Source organism: Silurus aristotelis (assembly GCF_946808225.1).
Source record: "Silurus aristotelis genome assembly, chromosome: 4".
Taxonomy (NCBI): Eukaryota; Metazoa; Chordata; class Actinopteri; order Siluriformes; family Siluridae; genus Silurus; species Silurus aristotelis.
This window is the reverse complement of record NC_139577.1, coordinates 17,504,832-17,522,594: the sequence shown is the minus strand read 5'-3', so window position 1 is coordinate 17,522,594 and position 17,763 is coordinate 17,504,832. Positions and strand designations below refer to the sequence as shown.

At 33.4% G+C, this 17,763-nt stretch overlaps 1 protein-coding gene across 1 annotated transcript in view; it reads left to right on the top strand.

Moving 5' to 3' along the window:
• hpse2 (heparanase 2) overlaps positions 1 to 12,891 on the top strand; it is a 49,582-nt gene extending 36,691 nt beyond the window's left edge. The window contains exons 9-13 of the mRNA XM_083539677.1: positions 23 to 129; positions 850 to 964; positions 6,329 to 6,474; positions 8,478 to 8,624; positions 12,565 to 12,891. Coding sequence (XP_083395803.1) covers positions 23 to 129; positions 850 to 964; positions 6,329 to 6,474; positions 8,478 to 8,624; positions 12,565 to 12,727 — 678 coding nt within the window. The 3' untranslated portion in view covers positions 12,728 to 12,891. The remainder of the gene's footprint in view (positions 1 to 22; positions 130 to 849; positions 965 to 6,328; positions 6,475 to 8,477; positions 8,625 to 12,564) is intronic.
• The last annotated feature ends 4,872 nt before the right edge of the window (positions 12,892 to 17,763 follow it).

Sequence of the window (17,763 nt, the reverse complement as noted above, 5' to 3'; positions counted from 1 at the left end):
TTTTTTGTTTTGTTTGGTGTAGATCGTGAAGATGCATGCCCCTGAGAAGAGGGTGTGGTTGGGAGGAGTTGGTCCTGCATGGGCTGGAGGCATCAACAATTTGTCAGACACATTTGCAGCTGGACTTTTGTAAGTAATATGCCATCATCCAATTAAGCTGATAAGGATGTGATTTTTACCCAGCTGCACAGCCACATGTTGTGGCCAAAAGTTTCTATACTACGCTTTTTACTTTTATTTACTTTTATTTTTATACTTTTTTTTTACTTTTTTTTTTTTTTTTTTTTTTTTTACCAATACTTTTACTGAAGTAAGCTGTTGTTACTGGGTTATTTACATATATGCATTATCTTATAGTTTAGTATATGTATTTACTGTGTATATAAATAAAAAATTATATACAGTATTAAATATACAACAATATAGGATCAAGGTCATAGCAGAATGAAATGTCTGAAATTGTTTTTCCTCAGTCGCTTACTTTCTGTTTCTTATTCTGTTCCAATTTTCTTAAAATCTTAAAATTTTGCTATTGATTTGTTAATGTGTCATTTATGAGTCTGTCTAAGATCCCTGATAGCATATTATTTCAAGAAGGAGTGGTTGACTGTTATGTCATTATCATTTTGATGTTTCTTGTAATTGTAATGCAGATAAACTTATTAGATTTTTTTTTTTAATGAACCCTAACAGGGTCAAGATCACTGATGTGAAGCTTTACCTGTTTTTCATTGCATTCAACTGTTGAAAGAAAATTAACCCGTGATGATAGATGTATTGGACTTTTTAACTTTCCATATTTTGTTGTGTGTATAATGATTAATATATTTTTCTTCTATTCTCTGTTAGGTGGCTAAACACTCTTGGCATTTCTGCAATGCAAGGAATTGATGTAGTACTTCGACACTCTTTTTTTGACTATGGTTACAGCCATCTTGTGGACCAACAATTCAATCCTCTACCTGTAAGTTAAAACTTAATAATTGTTTCACAAATGGGCATTATTGACATAATGTATGCAATTGACACATTTCTTTATGTGATGTTTACATTTACCAAAAAAAATTATTGTCTTTGAAATGTTTGCTATGTGATTTCAATAATTCAGATGAAGTTTAATAAAAATGTCATATACAGATTACACAGTGTTGAATTAATAACTAATATACAGTACACAAATTAACTTTATATATACTTATCCAACATTTGATATATCTCTGAATAGCAAGTATTATTAAAAAAAAACATTTGTTATGAACTAGCCAGGCATCCTAACCTGACAAATAAAATAAAATATTCCCTACTAATACAAATGGAGAACTTCTCTTTTTTAGGGAAAACAAATTAGTCCAATGTTAGTGATGGCTACAAACCCTGAAGCTATGCGCAGTACCTTGTGAAACCCTTTCAGTCATATGAGCTGAGTGTGTGAGACAGTTCCTTTTCAGTCTGATGCCTAGACACTTTGCAGCCTTTTCCCGTGGGACCTATTAGCCAAGATGAAAGGTGTTTAATGGTGTTGAATACTGGGCAGCTGATGTGAGGTGCACTGAAACTCTAACCCTCTGTCAAATACCCCAGGACAGTGTCACCTGCCCCCTCCACTGCCCCATGAACATGTCTGCTTCCCTGTGTGTGTGTGTGTGTGTGTGTGTGTGTGTGTGTGTGTGTGTGTGTGTGTGTGTGTGTGTGTGTGTGTGTGTGTGTGTGTGTGTGTGTGTGTGTGTGTGTGTGTGTGTGTGTGTGTGCAAGATACTAACAGACATGCAACATGAGCCTTGGCCACTCCACAGGTTGCAACTACAACGAAATACAGCTCCTTTATGTTAGTAGACCAGCTCTATCTACCTTCTTGTGTACCTCAGTCTAACACATCATCTATTGGTGAGCCTTGTAGACAGAGCAAACAGAAGACTTCAATTAAAATTCAATTTTATTTTGTGAACACCCACCGTGCCATGGCTATAAAACAGCTTAAAAGGCTCAGAGAATTGTAGTGCTATAAGTACAATGCCCTAGGGCAAAAGCCCATTTCTTTTATGGTGACTATTCCTCCTTTCCTTTGCTTCATCACTCAACTGTTTTATATGTATGTGTTTGAACAGTCCTGAAATATGAAAAAAGGGCTTTCATGTATTATTGTTCTTCTTTTTTGTTTTGGCTATAGCATAAAGCCTAAAAGATATTTTAAATTAGAATTCCCAGTAATAATTCTAATTTCATTCAAAAATTTCTGTTTAGTATTATTGATAGTAGTTGCTAGAAATCACAAGAAGTATTTGAGTTTAAGTTAAAACCGCAGTAATTTTCGGAGGGAGAATGAGGATCTAAAAAGGTTTTGATTCTATAACAGAAAAAAATCTAAACGGCCAGCATGAAGACTGACTGGTTTTGAATGAGAAACCTCTTACATTTCATTATGGATGTGCTTCAATTGCAACTAAGTCAGTGCAGCTTTATATGAGGATTTTTTTGCAGAATCTCCAAATGTATTTATTTATTTATTTATTTATTTATTTATTTATTTATTTATTTATTTTCTTTACTTAGCTCTTTATCATTGTAACAACAACTTTAGATAATCTGTCACACTTATAAATAAATTAGCTTTATAAGTTTGTTTTAGATAAGGCAAAGACTAATGAATGGAAAACAGGAACATTAAAACTCTTGATGCAAAAATTATTGAATGCTAAATGTTTAATTTCAAAACCATGTCCCAATCTGGAGGTTTTGAAGCACAAATTGTCAGCCTCTTCACAGGAACTAGGAGTCACAGGAGTTATCCTAAGCCAGTCCATCTACACATGATCATATTTTAAATCTTTTTTTTTTTTTAAGTTTATATATCTAGTATAAATGCATTTCTTAGACCTAACTTTTATCAAATCACCTCCATTTTTTCTTTTTGGAAAGTCAATTTCTTTTTTGGTTTAATATCTCCGGTCAGTGCTGGGAAGAGCCACCTCCTGCTGCGATCACAATGCTTTAAACATAGCTGGGTGTCTGTGGTGACTGCCAGATTTCCCACTGTGAGAATTCGCAACAGGCCCAACCTGTCGGCCTGTAGAGAAATTTATGTCCAGACGGACTCTCTTTAATCATTTAGTCAGTCCTGCAGTGCTAGCCCAGGATATCTCCCTTCCCATCCTTAGCCATCCAACCCCCAAAACACTGACCTCCCTTTTCCAAGTCCCTTGGCCAATCATTTTCCTTTTTATCATTCAGTTCTCTTTTTCATTTTTCGGTATTCTTTTTTCTGTGAAATGATGCAAAGTAACTGTTTCATCATTTCTCATCAGTGAGACTTAATATTAAGATATTTGGTAATGTTTCTGGTTTAATAAGACAGATTGTTAAGATTATGTGTCATTTCATCAGGAAATGTAATGACTATGTTTTTATATAAATTTATCTGTGTAAATTGATGGGATGTTAAATAATGCTTTTAATTAGTATTCTCTCATCTAAAGAGATATAAGATTCTTATCTTATCTTATCTTATCTTATCTTATCTTATCTTATCTTATCTTATCTTATCTTATCTTATCTTATCTTATCTTATCTTATTAAATGCAATAGTTAACTATGAACACAAGTATTAATATATAAAAAGTAATATTAAAGTAGTTAACAGTTGTATTCATTATTATTATTATTATTATTATTATTATTATTATTATTATTATTATTATTATTATTATTATTATGTATGTTTTTCACAGTGGCCAATGTGAACCAACTGTTGCAATTAACACACTTGTAAACTGGTGAAAAGCATAATAAAGACCAGAGTTGTAGTAGTCATTAACATTTTATTAGGAATCAACAACACTGTAATTTCTTGTTTAATCATTTATGTAGACTAGTCATGGGTTGAATACAAATTTGTCAATGAAGGTGTATTTTTTTTTATTATTAAAAAAGCCCTAATAATTGTTCACTTCTTTGTAACTTTTGAACTTTTCTAACTTTCCAACATTACAGATGATTTTAATGCTGAAGTTAATTAATTGCACAGCTCCATGGCTCCTGGTTTGATCCTGAGCTTGGGTTATTGACTGTGTGGGTTATTTCCTAGTGTTTGTGTGGGATTCTTCTAGGTTCTCCATTTTATAATTTTATTTCAAGCAAGTAGCCAGACTGGCTATGCTCGATTGTCCCTAATGTGTGTGCTAGCATACCATCTGGATAAATTCTCTCATCTTGCATCCACTTCTATCAGTACAGGTTTCAGATGCACCATGAGCGTGACGAGCATAAACAAATTACTGGAGTTGAATAAATGAATGAATCTTTAAATATAGTCTACTGTATGCAGAATGTAGAAAGTAGAAATCCACAATTACATATTGTATCATATATATATATATATATATATATATATATATATATATATATATATATATATATATATATATATATATATATATATATATATATATATATATATATATATATCTTTTTTACATGCACTGTTAGATTTCTTTGCCAGTTGGAAATATTAATCCAGTTGCTTCACACAAATGCACCACAGGTCTGTCTATGGGAAAGGCTGGATTGGTGTGGGCATTCCTGATGTTTATTAGTACCATAGTGCTGGGAATTGCTATCCAATACACCTTCTATGCTCCTGATGCCCACTGGCAGACACATGCAGCCATCTGGTACTCCATCTTTCCAAGTATCATAACATATAAATGTCCAATAACTGCTTTCCTTCAGAGAGGTGCAGAGCCAAACCCACATTTAGAAGCAAGGACACACCCTTAATGGAATACATCTAATAACTTATAACACAAATGCACAGATTCATTTGTACTAAGGGATGTTTAGACTAACCATTTTACCTTTCACATTGTTTATGGAAGGTCAGAGGAAACCAGAGAACCTGAAGGAACCCCATAGGGTGATTATGCACAGAAACTTTGCATAAACAGTTCAGGATTGCACCAGGGGCTCTGGAGCAGTTAGGCAGCAACAATAACTGATGCACCATATACAGTATATTTATATATTTTGAGCACGTTATATACTGAGTAGTATAAGTAGTATATATATTACATGTGGAGCACAGAAAGACTGTCCTACTGCTAAGAATAACTTTTTCCCTGCTAGCCATGGCAGATCCTATACAGCACTTGCTGCCGGAGCAAATTAAGTTAATGTTTCCCTGAAAAAGGAGCCTTTAAATGATCCCATATGCAGGATTGCATGGGAACTTCCTGATTCACATATTGTGGTCTGAATTCTTCCAATTAGGTGTTGAAATTGAAAAGTAATGAGATCTTTTTAATGACAGCTGTCAGACAGTAACAGTGTGAAAGTTTAATTCTTAGCTGTTCATATATTTAGAGTTATTGCCTAATGCTTAATGCGTCCAATTTTCAGATACAAGATACTTTCATAGGAACTTTGTTTGCTTAAAGTGTTAAAAATTACATTCGGCTTGTAAAATTTTAGATTTTTTTTATTGTGTTCTAAGTTATGAATCAGATTAATTTGACCGATTATGCAAAATGTTGGTGTTGGTGTCAAACTTTAAACCTAATTTGATGAATTGCAACATCACTCACTAGCAAAGTTCTTTTAACAGCTAGTACATTGTACAATGTTAGATTTGTGAACAACATGTTCTTTGAGCTTTTGTTTACAAGGTTATATATTCACAAGAAAGTACAAAAGTGCATTTAGTAGTCCTCACTGACATGACATGACATGAATTGCAAATGTTCATCACATTGCCTTGAATCCAGTCAAGCATTTTGTTGTAGTCAAAAGAGAAATGCGTCTCTTCTTTGTTGTTCCATGCTTATAAAAGAAACGCTTCCAAACAATATCTGTAGTGATATTTCTCCAATTGGTCGTCCAAGAAAATGTCTCTTTCAATAAAAGGCTGGGGCATGGGTGGGCTTGTTTAACCACAGGATAAAAGAGCACACATCTCCTTCAGTCCCTCCAGCAGAGGAGGCTAATAGGAGAAAGGCACACTACAGCTGTGACCCTCTATTTGTTTTTCACACTTTTCATCTCTAATTTCCGGCAAATATGTCAATCATGCCACACTAATTTTCTTTCAGAATTGAAATACGCAAGTATGAATAGCTTGCCACCTGCAGCCAAATAAACACAGTGCTTGCTCTTTGTATTTGAACCAAAGTCATCCTGCATAAGAGTGACTTTTCTTCTTATATGTTGACCTTCACTATTCTTTTAATATAGCAGCATATATTAACCTAACATGTGTGTTGACATGCTAGTTCCCGTACAAAAAAGTCAGTAGGTCATTTTTTGTAACATATGATGTATGTGTATGTTGTTGTTGTAGGATTACTGGCTGTCTCTGCTTTTTAAGCGTTTGGTGGGCCCCAGGGTTCTGGCAGTGCAAGTTGCTGGGCTCCAAAGAAAGCCACGTCCAGGAAAAGTGATCCGAGACAAGTTACGCATTTACGCACACTGTACAAGCTTTACCAAGTAGGTTCATTTTATATTATTTAAAGTGCTAACACTTACAGATTCATTAAATTTCTTTTGGCTTTGTTATACTGAAGCAGTTGGAACTATTCCCTCCAACAAATCTTTTTGTTATCTAAAAACAGTTATCTGAGAACACAGCCTATAGTGGTTAACACTGTACTTCATATCTGCTTATGCTCAAGCACATAAATTACTGGCTCCAGACACTCTTTCAGAACGCCTGCTCATAAAATTTAACAAGTATAAATTGTCAAGTATTCAGGGGCCTTTTTTACTGTCACCAAGCTTGCTGAAAGGAAGTAGAAGCCTTTATTCAAACATCCCAGCATTAGGACAATAGGAGGGTCTGTCTCTAGTACAGATAAAAAATGCCACCATTCCCTTTGATGGTTATCATTACTCCAGGATGATGTTCATAGGGTTTGCTAGCTTGTCAGCAGCAGTGTAGGCTTACTGACCACAGTCCTCCTCCTGTCTCAGCTCAGTTACATGCCTTCTCCTGACCCCTGGCCTGAGCTTCTTGTTCTCTCATCATTATATAATATTTATTTTGATAAGCTATATGAAATGTAGTAGAGTGTTGTTTTACAGTTCTGTAATAGTCTAGCATTAAAGTTTTTTTTACAATATGTAGACAGACAGACAGACAGACAGACAGACAGACAGACAGACAGACAGACAGACAGACAGACAGACAGACAGACAGACAGACAGACAGGTTGGTAGGTAGGTAGGTAGATAGGAATGATGGAATGAAAGAAGGAAAAAAGAAAGAAAGAAAGAAAGAAAGAAAGAAAGAAAGAAAGAAAGAAAGAAAGAAAGAAAGAAAGAAAGAAAGAAAGAAAGAAGAAAAGAATTGAGGGATTCTTATTGAAAACATGCCCCTGTTCATTTTTTCCAGTTTGCTGGCAATAGACACAATATGGTTTGTGCTATCCATATTTCCCTTGAGCCATTTTGCTGAAATTAAACAAAATGTTACATGTTTATGTCCCCTATGCAAATGCATGAAGACTACATTGTTTTAAAGTCTTGGACAGTGTTTATCACTGTTCGATCTGTTTGTCTGCTCTAATGCAGTGGGGTTGGAAAATCTCTGCCTAAGTTATAAAAGTGTAGTAAAACTGAGACACCACATCCATATCAAATGTTGGTTGTTTTACTTTTGTTTCTGGTCCTTTTTCAAGTTTACTTTAGTTCCACCAGCTCTATTTACTGTATGCCAAGGTGTAAAGGCGCACATGGATGGAAGGCCTGGCTGGTTGCACGCAGAGAGATTACTAACAGGCTTGTCTGACAAAAGCCAAGCTCTGACCTGTTCACTTGCTCCTTTGCAACATGTGTTATTTACTACTCCAGTGTTGTAACTTTCTTTACATTAGAGCCCTTATTTAACATTGTGTAATTTTCACAGTTATCTTTGTCCAATAACCCCAAAGGATTTTGTCTTCAGGAGTTTTAACTCAGTAACCCAAGTGCAGTTCACATTGGGTGTTGAATAGTTACTGCAACACACTATTTTATACAACAGTCAAGCCTGTTAACCCTTAAGTCTGATTTTATACAGCTTTATATACTTACTATGATAGAAAACAGTATCCTCTTTTCTTGCCCTTGTACGGTTCTCTTCTACCTATGTATAAACATTTTCCGATGTGTTTGTATACTCAAAATAAAAGACAGGTTTAAGGTTTAAATAAATCAAAGCAGATTGTATCTGCATTCTGTAGTTCTTAAAACAGCTTTGTCTTTCTGGCTACATCAGAGTTTGAACATGTTAACTTTGTACATGTTCAATTTGGAAAGTACAGTTAAATGTATTGACAAAATGATAACAGTAGCTTGAGAAGAACAGTTGTGAGGGTATTATATGTTAGCCCATTAAAACAAGGTAAATGTTTAGATGGCTTGTTTTGACTTTGTTATGAGAAGTAATTGTTTGTAGACTCTGTGTGTTTCTTTCATCACTTAGTCAATTTCTGTATTGTCATCCCCTGCAGTCACAATTATGTCAGAGGCTCCATAACGATCTACATCATCAACCTGCATCGGTCGCGGAAGAAAATAAAGCTGGCTGGGACATTACGAAGTAAAACAGTACACCAATACCTGTTACAACCTTTTGGTGCTGATGGTCTTCACTCAAAGTAAGTACAGGGAGTTTTTTTTGTTCGTTTGTTTGTTTTTCATAAAGATTTTGAGAATAAAATAAAAAAAATCATGCATATGGAACACGGTGCACAATGTGATGCGTGGTTTTGCACGTATTATACAGTGTCGACCTTGTAAGAAGAAACAGCAGAAACTGTATAAAGTTTATTTTTAATTACAGAACTTTTTGAAAATGTTGTTTATTGGCTTGCTGTAAGTTAATCTTGGGTTATGAGCTTTCATATAGTAATAAACGTGATTAGGACGATCTTGGCAGATCACAAGAGCTTTTGTTTAGTCACCAAACAGTTTAGCTTAGTTGTGATATTGTATATCTCTCGCTTTGTGGTCAGTAAGAACATAGAAGAAACAAAGAGCTCAGCTAATCGTTTTCTGCTGTACCAATAACTGATCTCTTTTCACTAAAATTGCCCTAACATGTTAAATAGCATGGGGAAAGAGGAAGACATGGACCTAGGTTAAAACAACACAGATACAGTATATCCATATATGGACTATGATATTAGCTCTTTTTGCAATCATATCAAATATTTAATTAAGAATTATTATTATTATTATTATATTATTATATTCTATTTAGAGATTTTATACAGCATTATTTTTTAATAATATGTTTAATACAATTAGTAACATGGTGCATGATTAGGTGTACTGCTCTTTGCTAAAATGATTCAGCTGAAAAAGTTACTGGTCAACTTAATATATCATTTGTTATATAAGATTATGTTTCTTACTCTATGAGTCATTATACCTAATTATATTTGATTGTGTTAATATAAACATATGCAACATACACACTTTATATATTTAGGTGTGTCCCATACAGTGTATTATAGTGTAATGTATCTAGTATTAACTTAAAGTGTCTAGAAACTAAATGGAGTGAATACGGTTGCTTTCATTTATCATGAATGTCAGTGAACCTGACAGAAGGAAACTCTGCATCAATTTCTGTAGATTTACCAAAGGGGAAAATTAAAGGAAGAAATAGATAAATTGTGTTTGAAATGTGCTTTCACTTACTATGCTGTAAATGTCCAGGAAATACTGAAAGTCAAGCCAAGAACAAAACATTGTTATCAAAATTGACCATAAAATTGGATTAGTGTAATAACTTTGTCTTGGCTTATTGAAACTGAAAACAAACTGACGATGCAATGATAAGTTAACTTTCCTTAGTTGAGTCCCTGGTAATAGTATAATGAGTGACTAAATGCTTTGATTTCCTCAGTTTCATGTGCTATCCAGGCATCCTGGAAGTTGCCTCACCTAAGGCCTGTTTTTAAATTTGTAGTTCAATTCTTGTAGTATAGAAATCTATTTTGTATAAATAATTACACTGCAATTTCTTAAGTGATTTCGAATAAAAAAATGTTTTAAATAAAAAGAGAATAATAAAGTCATACCAGATGTTTTTTTTTAACATATGCCTTTTCCACAGTTTTAACACAAAGATAAATGATATGGAATATTCTGCAGAATTGTGAAAGCCCACTACTAATTATATCTAACATGGTAATCCATCATACAGTTCATTATGAAAACATAACAATAATTACTTCTACTGAAATATTAGTTGCCATGCTGTGTAGCTATACTCAATTTACCATAATATTTGTCAAGGACATATGAAGAATGTTTAGCTAATTTGTTCTGTTTTTAGAGCTGAGCAGCAATTTCTTTTCAGTTTTTTCAAATTACTGAGCCTTACATATGCCATGATTGGAATGTGTTAGTACTAAATGTTTATACTAAAATGCAAAGTAGCAGTATGAAACCTGTATTCGTAATACTAATTACCTCAGATGTCCTGTAACACGTTTCAGTAAGAAAAAGCACAATACATAGGTTATTTATCTCTTTTGCAATCCACCATGGCCCATATGGGCTAAATCAGTGCCTCCCAGTACAAATTGAGTCTGTAACATATACAGGGAGGCTATACAGTTACTCATGACACATTCCAATGCTAAAATCCTCTGTAAAGCATGTAGCTAAATGTTCATTTTGTGGGATTACACTTAACCACTTTAAGATATCCAGTAATTTAGACTTCACAGATGTTTTCTTTTGGGTACAGATGTTCTCTGAGGAAAATGTTCCTCGCATATAATATGAATCATAAACATTTCAATCAAGCATGCTGGGTTTTTTCAAATTACTGTCTGCAACAGGTGTAGTCTTGGATAAATAGGATTATTTGAGGTTAAAAGAGAAGACTATAAAAGAGAAGGTTAAACAGTAGGTCATCATAAATTAAGGTTAAAGGAGTTAGTTGCTGCAGGTGTACCACACAAATGTAACATGCTTGATAGAAATACATTTAAGCACTGAATTTGAAGGACCTTTCAAAATGATTGGGACTGCTGGTAATATTTAACCAGATATTTAATCAGCAATGAATGTTTTGAGAATAGGTGTTCTATTAATCGTTTTCTTAGGTACGGTACAAATTTTTTTAGCAGTACTTGGATACATATTAGTGTTTTTCTACCCACTACTGATCATGAACACTCATGAACTTGATTTATTAATATGTTATAGAAAAATATTTATCATTAGCATTCATTACAGATTATGGGAATTTCAGTAGTTTGGTGAAATAATTTGTTAAGCAAACCAACACAGTTTGTATTAACACCATTGTATTATATATTCATATAATATAATATCTGTTATGCATCATGCCCTGTATAGTTTATGTTAACTGTGATGGAAAGTGGAGGGCCATTATCATTTCAAAAACTCCAAAATTATGGCCAGTTGTGATTATAATTGCTTCTCTTTCTTCCTCTTGTAGGTGATAAGACAAAAAAAATCTGTCCTGAAGACTTAAAGTTATAGCTTTTGTTTAAGCTGTAAATTGTTTATTAAAAAACAAGAATGAGCGCATTAATTATTAATTATTAATTATGCTATAACGTCCCTTGCAGCCAGAACTAATCTTAGAGCTCAGCTATAATAAAAAAAATTATCTAAGCATTTTGACCAGTTTAATTAAAATGCTCAGCAGCCTAAGGGATAAAGATGTATACTTTTTTCTTTAAAAAAAAAAAAAAAAAAACACAAAGTACACATTATGTTTTTATATTACAACTTGCATGCTGCTGCAAAGGACATGGACAGTTCTACTTTAGAAAGAACATGCTGTACTGCGTTGCTTATGTTATGTTAAGTTATCTATTTCCTGTTTAATAATCTCTCCATCTCTAAGTTAGGCAAATATAGAAATGTCCATGTATGTTTCTCTCTTGTGGTTGTGGTATGTGATCAAAAATCTAGAAACTGCAGACGTTTGGCTCCATTTTACTGAGTTCCCTGCAGAGTTTAGTCTTGTCAGGAGAGCCTCTCTTACTTGCTTACAACTGCAGCCAGGAGCTTCTTTAGCTCATGCATATGGTAGCATTAGGAAACTTTAATTAAATGTCTATCATATCTTAAGAAAACAAGAAAAGAAAATCCATCTTAAGTGATGTGCAGCATAATGTGTGCTTACATACTGTACCTATTCTTTCCAATTTAAACTTGAAAGGATAAATTCTCAAGAGAGTTTGATTGTGAAGATCAACAAATGCACTTTGGCATTGCTTCTGAAGCTTGCTGTGTCACACTGCATCACCACACAATCTGCAGTGTATTCCAGAGAGATTCCAGGGCCGCAGGCAACATGCTGGAATTAAACAATTCCAACGTACTTATCAGTTCAATCTGTGGTATCACAAGGTGGAACTAGATTTTCAAGCCAATCTCTTATCTGTTAATAGCTTATCACCGCCTGCATGCCTTCTTGTTTGTAGGCTGCATTGTGTAACTGTGGCGCCATCAAGTGGAGGAACATAAACAAATCATTGTTGTGGTATTTGGAGTCTATTTACAGCTGCTGAGATTTTGATCCACTCTCTCTGTGCTCTGCAGGTCTGTGCAGCTGAATGGAGAACCTTTGGTCATGTTAGACAGTGACACATTCCCTGAGCTGAAGCCACGGACACTTAGAGCAGGACGAACAATACACATGCCCCCGGTTTCTATCGGCTTCTACGTCATCAAGAACATCAATGCCTTAGCCTGTCGCAGATAATACATATTCAGATTTCAGTCCAGCTGAAAAGAACTGCCCTTCATGTAAGCAAGGGTTGCACTGAATTCCTATTAAAAATTTATCCCATCTCTTCCCTTTACAAGACTGACACTGTTTCTGAAAAAAAGAAAAAAAAAATCAATTGCTTTCCCCTTTATTTCTTTGTATCCAGCTCTCATTTTGGTTTGTAGTGTTTCTTGTATTTTGGGGAATGTCAAGAAGAGATGTCTTTAATCAATCCAGTGCTCTGGGTTTGATTTGTTCTTGATGTCTCATTGTCACTGGAATGCTGGTCATCCTTGAGAAAAATCTGATATTAACTATAAAGAAAAAAGTATAAAAATAGAAATAACATTTTACACTAGTAAATCTAGTAATACTAGATGTTGTATACTGTGGTAGAGAACATAACAGTTTACTGCCTGGTGCAAATTCATTTTTTTCCCCTTTTTTTCTCATTCATATATATATATATATATATATATATATATATATATATATATATATATATATATATATATATATATATATATATATATATATATGAATAATATTTTTTTAATCCATTCTGTATTCATTCCAGTTTCATTCCAGAGTCTTTTTTTATTATTATTGGTAACTGGACACAGAGCCTGAACTACAAATGTGACAAAAGAAAGTGTATTTAATGTTTGTTTAGCTCAGGAAGTGGGTAATGATATCCTCTCATTCAGTTTTAATTCTTTATTGCTTTTTTCATATTGTACATTATAGATTCTATAACTGTGCATGTTTTTTTTAACAAACACACACATTGTACCTTGCCATAACACTGTAAGCCTTTATTTCATTTTACATCATCTATCTCAGGCTCAACCGAACTCTGTTTCTGAACTGTATCCAGCACTACCTTCCACAGTAGATTGTGTAAACGAATGAACAGTTATTCCCTTGTGCTGCTAGATGTTGGGTAAATATTAAGTTTGACAGGTAACAAATTATTTTTAACAGATATGAGCATAATTGTTCAGTGTACATATGTTTATCATAGATGTTTTGGTGTTTCCATTTTCTTTACCTATATTATTTATAGAAATATATTTGTATATATTTTAACCTGTTGAGATGAAAAAACAAATATTTTAGTTTCAGATGTTTACCATTTTTTTCGTTTAGTATTTTTTATTATTATTGTGTAAAGCATATGAGAAGCCCTTCACAAACAGGTACTTCTATTTAATCAACAATTTTATAATGAATGCAAAAGTACATACTGTTTCTATATAATGTTTTAAAGTTTTATCTCATTTTGATCAGACATAAATTGTCTAATTATAATGCTCATATTGGACCCGAGAGACTCATGGTTGCACACAGTTTTGTAACTAGTTCATCAGAGTCCCAAAAGTGAAATGGTATGAATCCATGTTTGAACATATTCTTTCACTTTAAAATATTAATTAAAGATATGAAGTGTTTTTATTTGATGCTAACCTCCAGTCATTTCCATGTTGGTATTTAAGTAAGCATCTGTGATTACTCAGTTGACGCATAGCACAAAAAACATCTTAACACATCCTGGTGCACTAAGGGTTTGTCTCAAGGCAAAGTCAGTGCCTGAAGTTGTAAAATAACAAACTTCTTTTTTTTTTATGAATGTGTTTTCTGATTATTTGGAGTTGTTAATATTAGATCCTTTTTTTGCCAGAGCCTTGTTTTATTGTGTGAAATGTCTAATGTTTGAACATTATTTGCCTAAATATATTTACAGTAAATAAAATTATAATTTAAAAATGTACTTTTGTAAAGTTTAACTTAATTACAGTTGGATTTTTTTATTATTAAACAAATCAGCAACGTTTAGATATAGTGATTGTTTGGGCAATGCTTAAACTCTGACCAGTTTTGTGTCGTATCGAAAGCATTTTTGAATGAAAAATGTATAATTCTGTTTATTTTAATTCAATTACATTTCATTGCCTAAAAACATGGAGTAAAATTGTGCCAAACAATATAATACTGTTTCCTTTATCCCAGAATAAAAAATAAATATTAAAGAATCTTAACTTTCTTTCTCTTTTATAAGTTACATTTGATCAGAAATGTCAGAAAGTGCAATAAATCATGTGTAGCTGTTTAAACTTCAGTCATTTTAATCAGCATATCTGAGCATTTTATTCTTTACTTATTACAGTGAGCTAACCACACTCTTTACCAATAATATACTTAGCATTTATTAGATTGTATTTATTTAGATGTATATGTATTTTTAAGACAAGCTCAGTGGGAGAAGAAAATCTAAGGCATGGTTGCATGGTTGTGCAGCGGATAGTATTGCAGCCTTACAGCTCCAGGGTCTGCGGTCTGATCCTTTTAGCTCAGGTTACTGTCTGTGTGGACGTTTGTGTGTTCTCCCCATGTCTGTGTGTTTTTCCACAATGTTCTTTGATTTCCGCCCTCCTCTCTGTGTGTGTTGGGAGGGGGGAGGCATCCATGGTGTGATCTCACCATGCATCCAGGTTTTCCTGGTCTGGCTCTGAATCTACTGTGGCCCTGACCAGGTTAAAGCAGTTACTGATGATGAATGAATAAATAATACATACATGCATATTTTTTCACCCAAGGTGGAAACGCCAGTGTAAGAACATTTCAAACAGACAGCCTGTAAAGTGGAAATAAATGTTGTGTTGCAAGATCATAAGTTAACAGAGTGCAGTGTGGCAGCACAGATTATGAAATGCAAGGTAGAAAAGTATTAAAAGTTTTTTTTTATTATTTATATCTTGAGCCCATGCACAATTAATTATGACAGGAAAATGGAAAGGAAAACCAAAGACATAGCGGTTTAGGTCAGATTATACCAAAGCAGCTTCAAAGTGCACTAGACATGTTCAGGCGTCACAATGGACAGATCCCAAAACCTACATGACCTGCCAGGGCTCTCAGAACTCAAATCAGCAGCTGGAAGCCAACTTTTGTTGTAATATGGATGAACATTGTGTTGTCAGACTAGGGCTGTAAAGTAGTCACTGATGAAATCTGTTTGCAACCGAGCAAATTGTCATTAATTAAAGTTTGAAAGTAATAGGCAGAAATGCCTTTAAGTAGCAGACAGCCAAATTGAAATTGTTTAATGACCAGAATCAGTAACAATCATAATAAAATAGTCATTTATTCAGCTTTACCCCCAAAAGTGTTACAGACATACGATATCTGGTTCTTTTAATGCTACTGCCAGTGGGCGCAGACACTGCAATATGTTTTAAGAGCATTTTAAATATATTTTTAAGTAGTTCCATTCAACCTCGATAAATTTTCTGTCATGCCTCGGTTCTGTTGTATGTTCTAATATCTTCACACTTTAGAACAAGATAAATATCCCTTAATACAGATGGGTCAATGTAAAAACTATTTAAACAGCAAAAACATTATCGCTATCACACTGTGAATGTCAGAAGACTTCTTTATTCCACATATGGTTCATCTTAAATGAGTCAACTTGGTTCACGTCTAAACACAATCCTAGATCATTCACACTTGGGTTTATTTGATAAGGAGCCAAAATGCTGACATTATCCAGAAGTCCTTTATGGGCATATTTTATCATTCAAAGATATTTATCCACATTTAAAACATTTAAAACTTCAAAGAAACCTGCTGAATAAACATGAAAACATGAAGAAATTACAGAAAAATATAGAAACTTCACAAGAATCTGGTGATGGATGGATGAAGAGCAAGAATATGGAAACTTTTTTTTCATAGTTCATATTGCACATAGTCACCAAAACCCATAGGAAACATGACACCAATTCCTCCTGATAATCTAATATTTAATCAAAAATAGACTATACCATTAAGTAAGAAAGTGTATAGCGGTAGATTTATAGCGCTATAATTTCTCTAAATGAGTCACTGATACAACCAAGAGGCCTGCACACAGTCAATATACCTTTGCGTGACTATGCCCTCTTAACCATGCAAACTGTAACCAAATCCACTGTGAAACTGTTTATATTTTTTTACCCATTTGCAGTATGCAGACCCACTCCTCTCTAAATGGATTTCACCTTGTTTACACTACGTATTCAGTAGTCAGCTTAAATAAGGCTTATGGGAATGTTGTCATCTCAGGACTTACTAAATAGATTTGGTAATGTTTTAACAATGTTCAATTTTTACAGGTGTCAGTGAATTTACAACCAACCCGGAAATATGCCATTTTTATATTTTGTATATTATATAGTATATTTAAAATGCTACTATGTTCGAATCTTTTTTATTCCTATAAAACATATTCATTTAAGATCCATTCATATTATCTTAAGAGTACATTTTGCCATTGATTACATTATATTCTAGGGTGGAGGTGTCCAAACTTTTTCCTATGAAAGGCCAAAAATGGGCATTATACCAAACATTAGATTAAGAATGAAATTTACCATGTTTCCTCTCATTTACAATTTTATCATATAAAACAAATAGAAACTTTACTATGTAATCTGCTTAATTAATGCAGTTTTATTCTCTAAGTTCGAATTTAGTGTACCGATAGTACAATGAGAAACAATCCACTTTATTCAATGCCTAATACAACTATTCAGTGACCTCTAATGAAAGACATAAAGCTAGTCCTTATATTTCAAAGGTTTTTCGAAATTTTTTTTTTTTTTTTTTTTCTCATATATTGCATTGGCAGGCCAGTTTTGGCCCCTCTGTTTTAGGGGTTGGATCTATCTATTTATATAACTGGTTAATAGGGGTCAATTGTAAGTAAGCTATTAGTTATAATTATTAGTAGTAGTGGTAGAAATTTTAAAGCAAATTGTTGATTACTAATTAAATACTAATTTTCCTACAATTACCACAAGATCGTTTCCTGTTTATTTTGTTGAATACAATTTTTATCATAATATTATATAAGTAATTGTTTCTTTTTACAACTTTTTAATAACACACACAATTAAATGTATATATATATTTTGAAAAAAACGAATTGATTATCACTTAGTTAATATGAAGCAGAAGAAGAAAAGGATGATTCAACTCCCTGATAA